The sequence below is a fragment of the Trachypithecus francoisi genome, unplaced genomic scaffold (genome assembly GCF_009764315.1).
Source record: "Trachypithecus francoisi isolate TF-2019V2 unplaced genomic scaffold, Tfra_2.0 Lachesis_group0, whole genome shotgun sequence".
In the NCBI taxonomy this organism is placed as follows: Eukaryota; Metazoa; Chordata; class Mammalia; order Primates; family Cercopithecidae; genus Trachypithecus; species Trachypithecus francoisi.
In genome coordinates, this window is record NW_022681453.1 from 66,404,436 (window position 1) to 66,422,888 (window position 18,453).

At 44.2% G+C, this 18,453-nt stretch overlaps 2 protein-coding genes across 6 annotated transcripts in view; one reads left to right on the plus strand and one right to left on the minus strand.

Annotated features, from left to right (window-relative positions):
* Positions 1-2,509: 2,509 nt before the first annotated feature.
* DTX3L (deltex E3 ubiquitin ligase 3L) lies at positions 2,510-13,380 on the minus strand. The gene is made up of 5 exons (XM_033211027.1): positions 13,051-13,380; positions 11,597-11,808; positions 7,665-9,200; positions 7,017-7,234; positions 2,510-5,999 (listed from the first exon to the last, which is right to left on the minus strand). The coding sequence occupies exons 1-5, from the start codon at positions 13,235-13,237 to the stop codon at positions 5,930-5,932; spliced, it is 2,223 nt and encodes a 740-aa protein (XP_033066918.1). The 5' UTR covers positions 13,238-13,380; the 3' UTR covers positions 2,510-5,929.
* Positions 12,871-18,453, plus strand: part of PARP9 (poly(ADP-ribose) polymerase family member 9) — a 38,353-nt gene continuing 32,770 nt past the window's right edge. For 2 of the 5 annotated variants that reach the window (XM_033211022.1, XM_033211026.1), the window contains exons 1-2: positions 13,300-13,432; positions 17,572-17,675. In XM_033211022.1, coding sequence (XP_033066913.1) covers positions 17,661-17,675 — 15 coding nt within the window. In that variant the 5' untranslated portion in view covers positions 13,300-13,432; positions 17,572-17,660. Of the gene's footprint in view, positions 13,226-13,289; positions 13,433-17,571; positions 17,676-18,453 lie in introns of those variants that run through there. The other 3 variants (XM_033211025.1, XM_033211023.1, XM_033211024.1) reach the window with 3 other exon arrangements.

An 18,453-nucleotide genomic window follows, 5' to 3' on the forward strand; every position in this document is an offset into this window, starting at 1 on the left:
CAACTGATTTGCTTTCTAGGAAACTGATTTGCTTTCCAGGAAACTGATTTGCTTTCTAGCCTCACCAGGGCGAGTATTAAAGGACCAGTGAGTAGGCCAGGCTAGGAGCAAAACTGCAAATTTATTTTTTGGTCAGCCAGCTTTGTGGGGGAGGGGTGAGGTCCGTTGGTCTCTGGCAGGGGAGGCCGGGGGAGTCACCCGGTGGAGCTCTCGGGCGAGGTTCCTAAAGCAGTCCCGACAGGAGTGGGGGCTGAGGAAGTTCGCACAGCGCGCCTGCCGGAAGCGGCTTTTATGTCCTGGGCCTGGGAGTGGGAGGGCAGTCGGTGGGACATAGGCCGGTGGGGAGCCGGGCGGTAGGCGTGGCTAGGCGGGTTCCGGTTTTTCTCCATCGGAGGTCGGGTTGCGCCTGCGCAGTCAACCCCTGTCTTTCTCCGGCGCAGGAAAGTTGACGGTGAAGAACCCGGAACTGCGCCATCTTGCCTCCGTTCGTCCAAACACCAACAAGGCATTATTTAATTCAATCAACTCGTATTGAAGGCCTTTGATATGCCTGGCACTGTGTTAAGATTATAAAGATGAATTAGACACAGATCCCTTCTCTTTGGAGTGAGGGTAGAAGTAAGGAGATGGAGAAATAAAACATAGATTAATACAGTTACCTGGTGTATCACAGAAAGTCCTGGCAGTATACTGGTGGTATACTCAAAATTAATCATTGAGGATAATTTAATAAAGAAATTATTTACACAGGTGTGGGCAAAGGATTAAGGAAACCAGTGAGAGATGGTGAAGCAGCCTCCTCTCCTTACCATCTAGGCTGAAGGGGCAAGGGAGGGGGCATCTCCTGAACTTGGTAAGAGCTATACCCATAGGAAAGTGCCAGCAGGTAGGACCCATGACTGCTTTCGGGAGACAGCCAGGGGAGTATAAGCATCCCAAGTACTCTCTCCCTCTGCCTTCCAGTCTCGTGCTGGTATCTCCCACTGCAGAACCCAATGAGTAATCAGAGAATGGAGCTGATGTGGTACTCAGAGGTCAGCCCTCAGTACCACCTCCAAGGCAGAGAGCAAAGCAATGGGTTTTGGTATCATATTTGCACTGAGATATATATAAAGTGTTAGGATAACAGAAACCAGTGGTTTGTTGTAATTTAGAGACAAGATTGGAGAAAAGTTTCTATAGCAGTGGCATTTCAGTAAGACCTTGGATGATGAGTAGGGGATTTTCTAAGAGGAAAATGAGGTGAAGAATGAGAATGAGGCGTGTCTCTCTCTCCCTCTCTCTCTTCAGAGTTCTCTTTTTCATCATCTGTTATGCAGAGAGCAGGAGTACGGGGTGGATTACACAGAACAAAGATCACACGAATGAAAGTATAGACTGTGCTTTGGAAAATCTTGTAGTCTGGTGTGACTGAACCCTAGGGACTTGGTGGTGAGGAAGGAACACAAAGTATGCAAAGTGGCATGAGAAATCTCTAATGGCCATGCTGCTGAGTTTAAACTCTATTTTCTAGGACAGTGGATCTCTAAATGTAATTCCCAGAACAGCAGCATCAGGCTCATTGTGAAGCAGGAACCAGGGTGATAACTCCTAGCACTGCATTGCATTACATCTTACTTTGCCTCACTTCTCTTTTTGTTTCTCCTTGGGCTTGGACCTCCAAAATTATTAATATGTTAATCTTTGCATCGAGCTCTGTGTTTTAGATCTGATCAATAAAAATGACCCAGTTGATAAAAAAGGAAATAGTACCTAACTTCTGTATGGAAATCAAACCAAAAACAGTACTAAACTTTTTTTTTTTTTGAGACGGAGTCTCGCTCTGTTGCCCAGGCTGGAGTGCAGTGGCATAATCCCAGCCTACTGCAACCTCTGCCTCCTGGGTTCAAGCAATTCTCATGCCTCAGCCTCCCAAGTAGCTGGGATTACAGACGTGCACCACCATGCCTGACTAATTTTTGTAAACACTAAACTATTACAGTAAGTGTAAGGAAATCCAATAAAGATCTTATTTTTCTTCTAATGACTACTTTGATGCTATTTTCAGGGAGGCATCAAATACGTCAGTATTATTCTTTTATTTTATTTTTTCTTTGGAGAGAAGGGTGCCCCTGATCTAATAGTGCTCAATGAGTTGTCTGGGTAATTCAGCACCAATGTTGGAGAGGTGAAACAGAACCTCGAGAAGCAAGGAGGGGGCAAATATAGTTTGATAGGGTATTGCATATGCTTTCTCTAGGAGAGAAGAGATGAAATCTTCAGCCTACTTTTATCTTTATAATCTATGTGTTATAAGGAAAAAATATTGAGAAATGTGATTTTTACAGCCAAAAGTAACAGCAGTGAAGTCAAGAGTAGTTAAGTTGTACTGTGATAATTTAGAAAGCAGCTACACACCAAATCAACTGAAGACCTCCATGCACATGTTTTACAACTGTATCCTGTGTGTGTTGTAGGAAACACCCAGAATCTCAACCGAAAGGGAAAAAAAAGAAGGGAGAGAACACAATTTGTTCCAAATCCTTAACTTTATTTAAAGCAGATACAGATAACACCTTCCAAAGAGTAAAAAGCAGTAACCCAAATGCTCTCCAGTCACCCATACCATGAAACTTGCACATCACACACAGTGCAATCTCCCATCCAGAACTTAGTAGAAACCAAACTTTTCCTTCTTTGGAACAAATTTAGCTAAAAGATGAATAGCTAGAAAATAACTATAATGGTAAAGAATTTAATGAATCACCAAAAACAAAATTTATAATCTGATTTTTTAAAAAATCATGTATCATTTAGCTTGAGCTTCCTCAACTCTCTGGACAAAGAAAAAGATTCTGAGTTTTTAAGTTCTTCAAATAGGATTTCCTCTGGGGAAACTTGCTTTGAGTACTGTGTGGGAATCCATTTCTGAGAGAAGCCCAGAATAAAAGGTTCGCCTCAGCCTGCTCCATGGAGAAGTACCCTCATGGGAGACAGTACAGATCTCAGGGGCAGAGCTATGGGGACAGACTACCTGGTTCATGTCCCAGCATTTCCACTTATTAACTGTGTGACCTTTGGCAAGTTACTTATCCTCTCAGTGCACCAGTTTTCTCAGTTATAAAATGGGAATATGAATTGTATCAATCACACGTATGTAAATCTGTTGTAAAGGGGACAAAATAAGTTAAGTACTCATTAAATATTAGCTATTATTATCTGATAAAAAATTTGTACGTGTGTATGTGTATCTTTGGGAAAAGAAGAAGGCATCTTGTTTACCATATTTTTGGAGAGAAGCTGGGAAATGGATAATCACATAATTTGCTATTATTTAATCTGACTTGAAGAACCGTTTAAAAATAAAATTTGGCATGTCATATATTCCTTATAGTAGGCTTATTTCACCTTTCTTCTGTCCAGAGAGAGTATCAGCGAGAAGGAATTTAAAGGTGAAAACATGAATTGGTGGGAGTTAAGGGTTGAAAAACTACTACAATGTGGGCTACGGTTATTATAAAATGATGGAAATGGAAACTAGAGTAAGTTCGTCTGTTAAACCTGGAAGTGAGCTAGGCATGGTCGCTCACGCCTGTCATCCCAACATTTTGGGAGCCCAAGGCAGGAGTATACCTTGAGCCCAGGAGTTCGAGACCAGCCTGGGCAACACAGGGACACCCCATCTCTACAAAAAAAAGCCAGGCATGGTGGTGCACGCCTGTGGTCCCAGCCTCTTGAGAGGCTGAGGTGGGAGGATCACCTGGCCCCAGAAGGTTGACGCTGCAGTGAGCCGTGATTGTGCCACTGCACTCCAGCCACTGCACTCCAGCCTGGGGGGCACAGTGAGACCCTGTCTCAAAACAACAACAACAACAACAACAAAACAAAAAAACACTTGGAAGTGGGGTATACTCAAAAGTACAAAATTATCTAGAGAAAAACAATGCTCAGAAATATGTAGCATTACTGTGGCAGGGCAAGTGCACCCAATATGGCAGTTTACAAGGAACAGAAAGCAAAGGCTCAAGTGAGGGGCCTGGTCAGAGTTCAGGCTCCAAGTGTTCTAGAATAAGAAACTTAAGTCAGGCACAGTGGCACGTGCCTATAATCCCATCTACTCGAGAGGCCAAGGTTGGGGGATGGCTTGAGCCCAGGAGTTCAAGTCCAGTCTTGATGTTTTCCCTTAAGAGACAGGGCAACATAGTAAGGCCTTGTCTCTTAAGGCAAAAAACAATGAAAGAAAGAAGCTCAGTTTTCCAAATTAGTAGCCAGGACTCTAGAAATGGCTTCCTTACTCCTGCCTCTGCCAAAGATTTTGGAGGCAAATATCCCTCTGCTGGCTTACTAGCAATCTAAGTCAGGCAACACAATTTTATGAAACACTGCTATAGTTTGGTTTGTTTGACCTCCTCCAAATCTCATGTTGAAATTTGATCCTCAGTGTTGGAGGTGAAGCCTAATGGGAGGGGTCTGGGTCAAGGGGGCAGATCCCCCATGAATGGCTTGGTGCTGTTCTCATGGGAGTGACTCATTCTCATTTCCTGAAGAACTGCTTGTTAAAAACAGCTTGGCACCTCCCCCCCATCTCTCTCTCACTTCCTCTCTGTCATATGATTTCTGGCTACCCTTGGCTATGAATGGAAGCAGCCTGAGGCTTTCACCCGATGCCCAACCTTCTGGCCAGCAAAATTGTGAGCCAAACAAACCTTTTTTCTTTATAAATGACCCAGTCTCAGGTGTTCTTTTATAGCAACACAAACAGACTGACAGGCACCAACTATATACTAGGCTCTTGGCCATTAAAAATGATAGTCTTGGGTGGATGTGGTGGCTCATGCCTGTAATCCCAGCACTTTGGGAGGCCAACGCAGGAGGATCATTTGAGCTCAGGAGTTTGAAACCAGCCTGGCTAACATGGCAAAACCCCATCTCTACCAAAAATACAAAAAATTAGCCGGGTGTGGGTGCACACACCTGTAACCCTAGCTACTGGGGAGGCTGAGGCAGGAGAATCGCTTGAACCCGGGAAGTGGAGGTTGCAGTGAGCCAATATCACACCACTGCACTCCAGCCTGGGAGACAGAGCGAGACTCCATCTCTAATAATAATAATAATAATTAGTCTTATTCCATTTATTACCAATGCTTGCCCAATCCCTACTCATGGCCACTTTTCTTGCCATGAGTAAGAAAGCGGAATATGGGTCTTTAATTTCCCACAACCAACCCTTTTTCCTCCCATTTACAATAGAATTTCACGTTCACAGGTAGAGATTAAGGGGAAAACACACAAAAAAATGAAGAACCATCCCAGAGATGGCAATGAAAAAGGGATCAATTGGCAGCTGATAGTTCAACTGAAGGACATAGAAGATGATTTCAGACCCACCTCTAACCCCAGTGATGACACAAGAGGCATGACACCCTTGCAGCAGATTTTACACAGATGTGGGGGGCTTTTGTCTTCCGTAAAAAGTATCACTGCAGGGCCAGGCACAGTGGCTCATGCCTATAATCCCAACACTTTGGAAGGCTGAGGCGGGCAGATCACGAGGTCAGGAGATCAAGACCATCCTGGCTAACACGGTGAAACCCCGTCTCTACTAAAAATACAAAAACAAAAATAAGCCGAGCGTGGTGGCGGGCGCCTGTCGTCCCAGCTGCTCAGGAGACTGAGGCGGGGAGAATGGCGTCAACCCGGGAGGCGCAGCTTGCAGTGAGCTGAGATCGCACTACTGCACTCCAGTCTGGGCGACAGAGCGAGACTCTGTCTCAAAAAAAATATCACTCCAGAAATGACAGACTAGCAGATTCTTATTCTTATACAAACCATTTCTTAAGAAGAAAAATTTCAAAGTCTTTTCTACATAAGGATTTAGATTGGCATAAAATTAGCCTCTTAAAATATATTTTTTTGAAAGCTTGATTTAAGACATCTTCCAGCAGTTTTCTTACTCAATTCCTTTCGCTTTCAGCTCCGCTTTGACACGTTTCAGGTAAGAAGGATCAGGGTAGCCATACCTGGAGAAAGAAAAATTCCTTTAGTGTCACCACAAATTTTTCCGATATGTGCAACAGATATCCAGCATTTAAGGATTTAATATCCAGTGTTGCAAACATTCACAAGTAATCCTGAAGGTGGATGACGTATCATGACTTTTAAGTTTGCAGATGCAAGTCATTTAGCTATTGAGTGAGCCTAGCTGTCTGGCCAACATCTGCCTTTCAACCTGGCTTCTACCCTGCCAACTCCAAAGTATTAACGTGATGTAGTTATTACATTTTGCATCAAAGGGCAGGGGGTTTGAGAATCCAAGATGAATGGTAAGTAAGTTGATTTAATTTGAGGCTTCATGTCTATGTTAATTCTTAAAACTTTTCAGTTTATGGTAAGTAGTGACTCTCATAAAAATATAATAATATACTGTGTTTTATTGGGGCGTTGTAATCACACACTAGTAGGATTTTCAAATTTCAGGTTTTGAAAATGTCTCAGGGTATATATTATTTCTTTAGTACCAAGGGTCTGAGGAATCCTATTGGGGTTTCATAAAGAACAATTGGATTTCCTATAATACAGTTTCTACCAATAGTCTCCTCACAACTTAGACTTTTTCTAGAATATTATTGGTCAAGTGATTTCAGGTTCTCTGTGGACTGGTGGGGGAAGAGGGGAAAAAGAAAGGTGACCTTAAAAGAAAGCAAAGTAAGTTACATTCCTAGCATCTAGCCTTCAAATAGACACCAAGCCTTAAATTAAATCAGCTTATATAGTATTCATCCTGGATTCAAAACCCCCCTGCCCTTTGGTGCAAAATTGAAATAACTCCATAGTACATTATAGCTGACAGGGTAGAAGTTGATGGGGACCAATCTTGCTGTCTTTGAGATTATCATCCCTGACTAGCATCTCTCAAAATACTTGACTATACCCAATACCACTGCTATAGATTCTTCTTATATCCACATCCAGAAATTGCCGTAGTTCATAATCCCTATAATCTGTTGAGTAGCCATTACATCCCAAAAGGCTCTCACTTTTCTGGTCCTCCAAACTTGGATGTTTTGTGGTGAATATCATTCCAAGTGATGACATCTGAGGTTCCTAATACGCGAGAGTACCCCACTGTGAAAATCAGCTTTTGGTCAAAGGCCTCACGAAGCAGTTCCAAAACCTTCCTTCCTTCCTCATTGTCAGGCAGGTATGCAGTTCGCTGTGTTCCAGGGTATCTCTTTCCTGGGTTTGGGTGTTCTCCCTGTGTGAGGACAAGAAAATGTCATGTGAAAACAGTGCCCTGTCTAATTTTTATTATAGGTATAGATGTGTTCATTTGTAGATAAAGCAAATCAAAAGCAAGAAAAGTATTGAAGTTATGCTGATATTCCTAATAACCCATATTTCTCCTCTTTCCTTGAATTCATGCTGGAAACACTGTCCACCTTCCTGATACCCCCATCTCAAGATATAATCTCCACCTACCCTTTCTCTGTCTTAAGAAATGGACACAAAAGATATTTGAATTATCAGCAAACATTGTGACCTTTACCACTATTTCAATCCCTTGCACATGACCCTGGAGATAATTCCTTGGGAAATCTACTGTCTAATAGGCAATAGGACAGTCTCTTTTGCCCTGGTAATCGTAGCATAGTGGCAAGAAACCCATGGACTTCAGAAATACTTACTGTTTGTATGCCTCCTTTCATAGAATAATTAATCACAATGGTGCCACAGGACCCATAACCTGGAAGTGAGTCTCTTGAAACAGTGACAATCATGCTTCCCTCTGGCTGATTTCCTTTGTGAACACCATAGGAAGTCTGGCATGTGGGACAGACTGGCTTATATGACATGGCTTTGCTGATACAAGGGCCGCAGAATTCATGCTTGCACTTTGGCAGCACTTTTTTGTTACTAATGGTGTCCATACAAATGACACAGATGCCCTCTTCCTTCTTGTCCAGTTCTGAGGCCTCAGAGCTCACAGAGCCCTTGAGTGGTAGAGAGGCTGCTTTGGAATCATCGCTATCAGTGTCCATCGGTGTTTCATGATCCTCCTTCAGTTTCTCTCCAGCCAATGAAGATTTTCCTCCTCCTTTTAGAACATACTGCTTTGCCTTTGCAAGGTGATTTGGCAAACCAGTCAAAATCATTAACTCTTGATTTAGCACAAAGTGTACATTTGGATGTCTTTTTCTAAAGTCATCTGCAAACTTGGTCTGATATAAATGCTTTCTCTCCTTGCCCAAAGATTTCAGTGAAAGAATTTCTCTCATCAAGCGACATGAGGCATGTTGAAAGGCATCGATGAAACTTGCATAAGCATGCACAGATAGATCTACCTGCTTGTCCTTGGGTTCAAACAGAACGCAGGTTTTCTGACCTTTCTCAGAAACCTTGCTGCAAGTGTCATACCTTTTTTCGATCTCTGATATCTCCTGTAGTAATTCAGTTTCTAAAAGTTTATAGCGGGCACTATCAACCTCAATTTCATTCATCATGTAATTGACAGTGAATAGTTTCACAGGTGTCTTGACAAGAGCTTCAGAGATTTTTTGTTTGGCAGCTGAAATGTCATCTTGTGTTCCAAGGAGAGTTAATTCTCCTCCTTTCTCCTTTATAAGGAGTTTTGTAAACTGTTGATTCAATTCCTGTTTGAATTTATTTGCCTGCTTACTGTCCGCTAAAGAGACACATTCTTGCTTCAGAGGTTCTGTGTTCTTCTGAAATTCACTAGCAAAAGACTCACGAGCTCCTTCCAGGTCACCTGATTGACTTGAGGTGAAATGTAAACAGACCATATTTGGAGAACTGTCCTGGATTTCAATGTTTATACCAAATCTTTTCTCTATTGAGTCGATTTTATCAGGACAGATATATTTAAAGTATTCAAAGTAAGGCAAGGAAACTTCAAAACAGTTGCTTTTTTCTTCTGCCTTGGTTTCTGGTTCAGAAGGAGAAATGTAGCTGTCCCTCTCCTGCTGACTGAGTGGCTTCCTCTCTGTCATTGAAGGGGAAAATTCTTGTTTCCGCTCACTTTCCAGGAACTGCTCACTCAAAAATTGATGTATTTTTTCAATGTCTTGGAAGTCACCACACACCTTCTCAATTCCATCGTGACCTTCCATTTTTCTGATACTGGGGCACAGTGTGGTTATGTATGCCCTCTGCTCTTTGGAGAACAGGTTACAGTTCAGGTCAGCTGTTACAGTAAGAAAGATCTGAAATTTTAAAAGGAACAGGAACAAATAAAACCTCTCAGCATGCAGACCTACCATCTTCTCTTCAGGAGAATGCATAGAGACTAGAGAAACAACCACTACATCTTTCCCAAGCAGGGGCAACTTCTTTCAAATCCTATTGATTTATTTATTTATTTTGAGTTGGAGTTTCGCTCTTGTTACCCAGGCTGAAGTGCTATGGTATGATCTCGGCTGACCGCAACCTCCACCTCCCGGGTTCAAGAGATTCTCCTGCCTCAGCCTCCCGAGTAACTGGGATGACAGGCATGCGCCACCACGCCTGGCTAATTTTGTATTTTTAGTAGAGACAAGATTTCTCCATGTTGGTCAGGCTGGCCTGGAACTCCCAACCTCAGGTGATCCACCTGCCTCGGCCTCCCAAAGTGCTGGGATTACAGGCATGAGCCACTGTGCCCGGCCTCAAATCCTTTTTAGAGGATACAGCATGCTACATCCCAGAGGTTCTCACCCCTGTCTGCATATAAGACTCATCTGGCAAGTTCAGGGAAAAACAAACCAGCCAAAGCCCAAGCACATCCCCAGAGATTCTGATGTTAACTAGTCTGCAGTGGAGCCTGGGCATGAGCATTTCTAAAAGCTCCATGGCCAAGAGATCTGTGTTCTACAACTGCCACTATCTGTTTGATCTTGGGAACAGCAGTCAAGGGAAGGCACTTGTGCTCTCTGGGCAAGTTGTCGTGGCCCTCACAAATGTCTGTGAACTTGGAAGGGAGCCGTAAAGCTGAGGAAAATGGCTTTCCTATGACTATTTTTTCTCTTCTTCACTCCTCCTCCTTTTTTCTTTTTTAAACTAAACACCTGACTGCATGCGAAGTTGTTGGTCCCTTCTAAACCCTGGCCTTTAGAAGCTCAAATATAAGACGTGCCAGGTTAAGATAAAAAGGACAGAGGCCAATTAAATGTAATATAAAAGCAAAATTTCTAATGTTTTGTTCCTTCTCAAGGACTTTGCATGTAAGATCCTTCCTCCAGATCTTCAAAATGTTTCCTGAATCCAGCCATTTTTCACACCTCTATCAAGGCCACCCAAAGTCCATGCCATTATCATCTTTCACCTGGCGCATTGCAACCCCTCCTAACTGGGTTCTGACTCTCCATTCTAGCCCCTTCCTATGTTCAGTTTTCCAACAGCAGCCAGAGTGACCGTTTAGAAATATAAACCAGATCGCCCTCTCTCCTGGCTCAAAACTATCTGATGAATCCCCCAACATAAGTTAAAAATCCAAAATCCTTACCTTCAGCCCCAAAGGCCTGTCTTCTGTGTACCTTCCCGAGTTCCTAGCACCTCTCTCCCTTGCTCACTGCCCTCCCCACCACACTGGCTTCCTTAAAGCTTCTGGGCCTCAGAATGTCAGCTCTTGGGGCCTTTGCACCTACGCTTCCCTCTAGGACATTTTCCCCCCAGAAATCCACTTGGCTAGAGATGTTATCTCACTTGAGGTTTTTCCAGACATCCTATTTTAAATGGTGGTTCTGTCATTGTCTGTCACTTATTCTTCTTTCTAGCAGATATGACTGGCAGGCATTTTATTATATATTTATTTGTTTATTAATATTGTCTGTTTCTCTCACTAGAAGGTGCCATCCCCGGAAGCAGAGTCTGCCATGTTCCTGGCTGCCTCCCCAGCTCCTATAACAGTGCCTGGAACACATTAAGCAGTGGATATCTATTGTTGAATGAATCTTGTCATCATTCAAGTTGCAGGCCAAACATCACCTCCTCAGTCAAGTTGTCTCTGATTTCTGGTTAGAAGTAGCACCAGGCTAGGCGCAGTAATTCATGACTGTAATCCCAGCACTTTGGGAGGCCAAGGCGGGCAGATCGCTTGAGCCCAGGAGTTTGAGAACAGCCTGGGCAACATAGTGAGACCCTGTTTCTACCAAAAAAAAAAAAAAAATTGACTAGGTGTAGTGGCACCTGTAGTCCTAGCTACTCAGGAGGCTGAGGTGAGAGGATTGCTTGAGCCCAGGAGGTCAACGCTGCAGTGAGCCATGATTATGCCACTGTACTCCAGCCTAGGTGATAAAGTGACACTCTGTCTTGTTGGGGGAAAAAAGAAGTAACACCACCCCCATCTTCCCTTTGCTTGCCCTAGCCCTGTTTCTCTCCAAATAAATAAAATGGTTCTAATTATTTTACTTGCCTACTGTCTTTCTGTGCATGCCCTGGGCCCCAATATAAGCCGCCTGAGAGCAGGGACCTTGTCTGTTGTGTTCGTCTCTGTGTCCAGTGCCTAAAACAGTGCCTGGCTCCCATGTATGTGCCCAGCACATGGGTGTTGGATCAATAATACATGAGGCTGGTGACTGGAGAGGAGGCACAGGCACAGCCAGCTCCTTCTTTCAATACTCACCTTTTGGAGACAGGAATCCACAGCATTAGGAATATGTCCTTCATGTTGATGCGTATCACTAGATGGTGTTTCTGCTTGTGACTGTGTCAGTGAAGAAATTTGAGGTCTCGCGTTCTTCTTTATTGAATTTTCAGTGGGTACCAGGAAAATGGGCACAGGTTTGTTGTCAATAAGCATTTGGTGTTCTCCTTTTTTCAACACTCTCTCCTTAGCTTCAGCGGAAACATTAAACACACACATATACACACATAAAAATGGGAGAGATTTCAAGTAATCCTCTCATTCCTGTGTCTGTACCCTGTCCCAGCACCTCCCAGTAAGGCTGCTCACTGCATCCTGAAATGGTGGGTTGGCAATGGAGGAAATCGGGGAGCTATTAAGAGTTTTAAAGTGTGCGGATTAAGTTTTACTACAGAATTGAAAGCTTAACGACAATGGAACATTGTCCACTCATTAAACGTCATGTTTCTGAAACTGTCTCCAGTCTCCCCTTTCTTATTTCTTTCCCTCCCTCCCTTCCTTTTTTTGTTTTGTTTTGTTTTTTGAGACGGAATCTCACTCTGTCACCCAGGCTGGAGTGCAATGGTGCGACCTCGTCTCACTGCAACCTCTCTGCCTCCCGAGTTCAAGCGATTCTCCTGCCTCAGCCTCCGGAGTAGCTTGGATTACAGGTGTGCACCACCACGCCAGGGTAATTTTTGTATTCTTAGTAGAGACGGAATTTCGCCATGTTGGCCAGGCTGGTCTCAAACTCCCGGCCTCAGGTGATCCACCAACCTGGCCTCCACAGTGCTAGGATTATAGGCGTGAGCCACCGCACCCAGCCCGGTCTCCCATTTCAATACTCATTATACAGGTAAGTTACAACAGCAGGAATCAAAAGTGCAGACTCCGAATTGTGTAAATACACGTGTGTTTGCTGGCATTCGTAAAAAAGGGCAGGAAGGAAATACACCAAATGGACACATTGTTTATCTCCAGGTTGTTTTCTTTTTTACTCTTTTCTCTTATTTCAATAGTGAGCATATATCACTTTTGTAATCCTCAAAAATACAAAATGGAACATCCTTTTGTTCATGGAAGGAACAATGGAACCATTTAAAACATACAAGTGGAATCCCTGAATGGCAAGTACGGCAGCTGACAGGCATCTGGGGGATGGAAGATGACAGCTGAGAAATTAAGTTAGAATGAGGATATGGAAAGCATCCACATTAGGGCAGGGTCAGCCAGATCCGCACCGGGCACATGTGAGGCCCTATCCTCCACCGAGTGTTCACTGTCTCAGTGAGTCTCTCGGCAGCAGGGCCCCGTCCCTGTCCGCCACCGCACAGTGACATACTTTCTTCCGCCCTCTCCCCTAGGTCAGCTGGAACTGGGTCCGCCTGGAAACCCGGGAGCCGGGCCCCCAGAGACAGCTTTCGGCTTTCGCAGCCCGACCGTCCGAAGCTCACCTGCCCTTTCACTGAACTCCACCCGGAAGGTGCCCGGGGCTTCGTGTTCCTGGGGCCTGACCGTGCACTCCCCGCCGCCCGAGGACTTAGAGCTCTGGAAGTAGCTCTCCAGCTTCCGTTGTACCCGGACGCCGGACCCGGACACCCGCACGAGGAGAGGGGACGGCGGGCGCAGGTCGGAGGCCATGGCTCTGCGCGTCCGGAGGGCGCGGGGGCTCCGGGACGCCGCTGGGCCGGGACTGGGGTAAAGGCGCGGCCCGCCCCGCCGACTAGGCGCAAAGTTTCAGTTTCGCTTCCCCGGAGGTCCCTCCCTGTTCCCAGCAGAGCTGCTTCCCCCTCTTCCCTGTGCTGTCCGCACCGAGGCGAGTGGTCTGCCGGGTGGGTAGGCCCGGTGCCCCTGGGCCCTCGGGGTACCCTCTCCTGCGGGCTCGGGGTGCGGGGGGCGGAGAGTCGGGGCGGGCGCGGACCGGGATCCCAGGGCCAGGCCTCCCGTATGAGTAGACTATGCAAAGAAAGTAAGTTTCTCCTGTGTTTCTTATTCTTTGTAACTCTTACTGCTGTTATCACTATTATTTGATGCTAAAAAGTAATTCACATCTGAATTCATGTTAAACTTACCCATTTTTGAAAATTTGAATGTGTTCATCTGGTAATTGTGACCTGTTACCCCTTCCCTCCCTCCAACTCTACCCTTTAGACGGGCGCCTGGGGGCTTTTCTCCTCCATTGCTTGATTTAACCAACAGCACTGAATTGTTTCTTGCTGCCCAAAGAGCAGAGCAAGGCCCTGATGTCAAGGGCTGGTGAGGGGAGGCGGACCTGTGAACCAAGGAGCAAAACTACTTCAAGGCCTCCAAGGAGAAGTTTCAAGCAGCATCTTAATAAACTGAGTGTGGCGACGAGATGGGGAGGACAGGGTTGGGGGGAAAAGCACCTGAGGCTTAGGGACCACTGTGGTCTGAAGCACAGAGTGGGCCTGGGGCCTGGGAGGAGAGGAGATGGGTGAGGGGATGAGGGAGGGAGGGCCTACCTAGATGGGCACTGTCCAACAGAAATACAATGTGAGCCAGTATGTTCATTCTAAAATTTTTGCAGCCATATTTTTTAAAGGATAAATAATAGATGAAATTAATTGTAATGATGTTATTTAACTTGACATATCCAAAACTTAATCATTTCAGCACGTAATGAGCTTTTTACATTCTTTTTATCATACTACGTCTTTGCAACCCAGTGTTATACTTACATCACATCTCGATTCAGACTGGCCACATGTAGCCTCAGTAGCTACGTGAGGCTGATAGTCCACCCTGGACAGCACATATTTAGATGGTGAAAAGCTTTGAAGAGCAGTGAAGATGACTCGAAGGGTTGTAAGCAGGGAAAGCAAGAAAATGACTTGCCAGATTTGCATTTTAGAAATATGGTGCTGACAACGGTGTGGAGGACACATTTACAAGCAGGGATGACTGGCGGCAGAGAGGACAGAGATAAGGTTTTTGCACATGGCTGGTAAGACTGGAAATGGGTCAGTCTTTACTGTGAGCAATTTGGCAGTACTGTCAGAATTACAACAGCATATGCTTTTTGATTCTGGAGTTCCATTTCTAGGAATTTGTCCCATTGATATATTAGCCCCTGTGTGAAGTGACCTGTGTACAAAGATGTCCTTTACAGCCTTGTTTACAATGGCAAAAGATAGGGAACTCTTTAATGTCCATAAATAGGGGGACCAGCAGTTTAATAATAATAATAATAATATATCTATACAATGGAATACAATGGGCAGTGGGAAAAATGAAGAAGCTCTCTATGTGCTAATATGAAAAGATGTCTAGGATACGTTACGTGAGAAACATAAGATGCAGAAGTGTGTGTATAAGCTACTACCTTTTGTGTAAAAAATGCCACTGGAAGAATACAGGGGAAGCACTCTGGACAGGGAATTTAGTAGGGGAGATAGGAGGAAACCTTTTACATTTTCTTATACATCGTAAATGTAATACCTATTCAAACAATAAAATGTCAAATTAGGTACATTTAAATCTTTGAAAAGAGTATATTGCCGGCTGGGCACGGTGGCTCATGCCTGTAATCCCAGCACTTTGGGAGGCTGAGGCGGGTGGATCACGAGGTCAGGAGATCGAGACCATCCTGACTAACACAGCGAAACCCCAGCTCTACTAAAAAAATACAAAAAAAAAAAAAAAATTAGCTGGACGTGGTGGCGGGCACCTGTAGTCCCAGCCACTCAGGAAACTGAGGCAGGAGAATGGCGTGAACCCGGGAGGTGGAGCTTGCAGTGAGCCAAGATCACGCCACAGCCTGGGCCACAAAGTGAGATTCTGTCTAAAAAAAAGAGAAAAGAAAACAGAAGAAAAAGAAAGAAATGAAAAGAAAGGAAAGGAAAGAAAAGAAAAGAGTATATTGCCACAGCTCAGGCAAAAGGTGCTGAGACCCTGAGGTGAAGCAGTGTCAGTGGGTGAGGAAGGTAGGGGCATATTTGAAAGTGATTTAGGTTGTCAGGTCCCAGATATGAGACAAAAAAGATGGAGGGAAAGTTGCTAGATTTCTGATTTGAGTGCATAAATGGTATTATCATTTACTGAGCTGCAGAATCCAGGAGATAAAGCATGGATTTGGTGGGGGTAGGATGGAGGACTGGAGACCAGGAGATATGCAGAGGCTTATTTGAGGGGACTGTGAGATCTCCAGGTGGAGTTGAAAAATGGGGCTCAGAACTGCAGATATGAGAGTCATATTTGCAGTTGGTGAGTTGACACCGCGGGAGTGGATGAGATCACTCCTGCAGATTATGTAGAATGAGATGAAAAATGCCTTAGACAGAATCCTAGAGCAAACAATTAAGAGGGGGTATGGTGGAAGTGAATGCAGGGAAAAGGCCTGTAAAGGCAAAGTGAAGGGTAATGAAAGAACCAAGGGAAGATGGCATAGGAGAAGCCAAGAAAGCAGGATTTCAGGAATGAAAGAGTGAAATACTATAGAAAGTGGTCCAGTAAAGATGGATAGAAGATAATCCATTGGCATTAACCACATGGGGGATTATGATGAGCAGTTTCTATCCTTTTTTTTGAGACAGGGTCTCATTCCTGTTGCCCAGGTTGGAGTGCAGTGGCACGATCACAGCTCACTGCAGCCTCAGCTTCCCACCAAGTGATCCTCCCATCTCAGCCTCCCAAGTAGCTGGGACTATAGGCATGTGCCAACATGTGCAGCTAACTTTTTGTATTTTTAGTAGAGATGAGGTCTTGCCATGTTGCCGAGGTTGGTCTCGAACTCCTGAGCTCAGGCAATCCGCCTGCCTCTGCCTCCCAAAGTGCTGGGATCACAGGTGTGAGCCTCCATGCCTGGCCACTGGCAGTTTCAAAAGGGTGCTGGGAATGAGGCAGGGAGCCAGGTTATAGTAGGCTGAGTGGGCAGGTGGACAGGAGAGTCCACTACTCATTCCAGAAGTTTGGCTGCTTATGGAGAGAAGGAAACACAGTAGGAACCAGTGATGGAAAGTTAGGAAGGCTTTTGTGGTAATGCTGTTTTTAAAATGGAAGAGATGGAATGCTTAGGGCACTGTACTCCTTGTTTGGCTATCCATAGGCCTGTAAAACCTGGCCTGAAGACAGAAACAGGTGCAACATTTAAAGCAAAAGCCCATGGCCAAATCCGATGAAGTCATCCTTCTTTTTTGAAAACAGCAGTGCCCTCTGGAGGCAAAAAATGCATCTTGTCTTTGCATTTTAGGATGCAAAGGATTGTACTAGACCTGCTGCTTTCCCTTGATGAGTAAGAATAGGGATCTGATGCTGTAGATGGTTGTACAAAATTTTTCTATTGCAAAGACATTAGAAATCATTTAGCGGCCTAAACATAGCAACAAGTGTGGGCAACTGTATCTTTAAGCATTTTTGTCATCACTCCTAAAAATTGATAATCTTTAATTCCTACCTATTAGATGGAAAATCATTACAAAGTATTTTTTCCAAGATTTTCTGACTTTTAACCAGATATGCCCCTATCATTAGGTCAAGGATATTTATCACAAATTCAGTAATACACACCCCTCACAGGCACAAGTGGCATTTCCTCTTTCTTCAGACACTCTCCAGGGGGCTTCACTCACTCATAAGCTCGGTCTTCCTTACTGTTCTTTGAATGTTGTTCTCAGTCTTACCACTTTGTTATCATCCTCTTCTTCTAAATATGTAAAATCCTCCTGCATTCTTCATTGCCAGGCTCTAGTCTCACCTCCTCCATAAAGCTTTCCCTGTTCCAGGCCGTAGAGCATTTTCCATTCTCTGAACTGGCATTATGATTTCCATTGGAGCCCTTCTTGAAAAGGGTAGACGGTAAACAGTAACAACAACAGCAAAACAACATGTACATCGTTATCAAGGAAATTAAGAACTGTTCAAAATCAGAAATCATGTTTGGTCCTCCTACAGTATATTCTTACTGAGTTTCCTAAGATTCTGGCTAATTTATTGCATCTTTTCTAATTCTTTCCTAGAAGTGGACCACTGTATCTGGAAACTACAGTCTATGCTTTGAAGCACAAAAGAGAATAAACATTTAAAGACTCCCCCGGGGACCTGGAGGATGGACTTTTCCACGGTAAAAAGCATAAATGTGTATATGTCATGAACCTTGATCAGCACATGAATACTTCTTTCTATAACAGCAAGAAATCTGGGGTGTTCACTTATACCCGACATCCTCATCTGCTTTTGATAGCCCAATAAAGTTTTCTCCTGTCTCCCTTCTTGGGAAATGGGGAATCAGTAATATGCTAATCTAATCAATAGTGTCAACTTGAAGCTGGATGATTTTTCAGAATATTTTTAATTTTCTTAGCTCATTTAGTGATTCTGCTTTTTCAGGTTGGGGTAAGGAGAGTAATAGAGGATGAATGAAATGAAGGGAATAGAGAAAGATCAGATTAGAAGTCACTTACTAAACTTGAAAATTCCATATTAAGGCTTGTGCCATGACAAAAGCAATTGAAAGTGGATCCTTGCTGGTGGATGAGAGACAGAGCTGATGAGGCTCACGTCCCCAGGTCTTCTGTCTAGAGAAACCCCATGAGCCTTTGGAGATTGGAGTCTATGTGAGAGTTTGGGGTCATTTTGGTCTGTGACTTTTGGGCCTTTTAAAGTGTTAATCTCTAACCCTCATCTCATTCTGAATTAGAATGAGATGCACTGAGATGCATTGGTGGTAGCTAGCGCCTATAATCCCAGTTACTACAGAGGCTGAGGCCAGGAGGATTACTTGAAGCCAGTAGTTCGAGACCAGCCTGGGCAACATAGCAAGACTCTGCTCATCTCTAAAAATGTAAAAACAATTAGCTGGGCATGGTAGTGCATGCCTGTAGTCCCAGCTATTCAGGAGA

What these genes read in the sequence shown, in the direction of transcription:
- DTX3L (XM_033211027.1), bottom strand. Translation starts at nt 13,237, where the DNA reads ATGGCCTCCGACCTGCGCCCGCCGTCCCCTCTCCTCGTGCGGGTGTCC. An exon ending in GGAGTTCAGTGAAAGGGCAG is followed by an intron (nt 11,809 to 13,050) that starts GTGAGCTTCGGA and finishes TTTCCGCTGAAG; the next exon opens with CTAAGGAGAGAGTGTTGAAA. An exon ending in AAGTTTGGAGGACCAGAAAA is followed by an intron (nt 6,000 to 7,016) that starts GTGAGAGCCTTT and finishes TTCTTTCTCCAG; the next exon opens with GTATGGCTACCCTGATCCTT.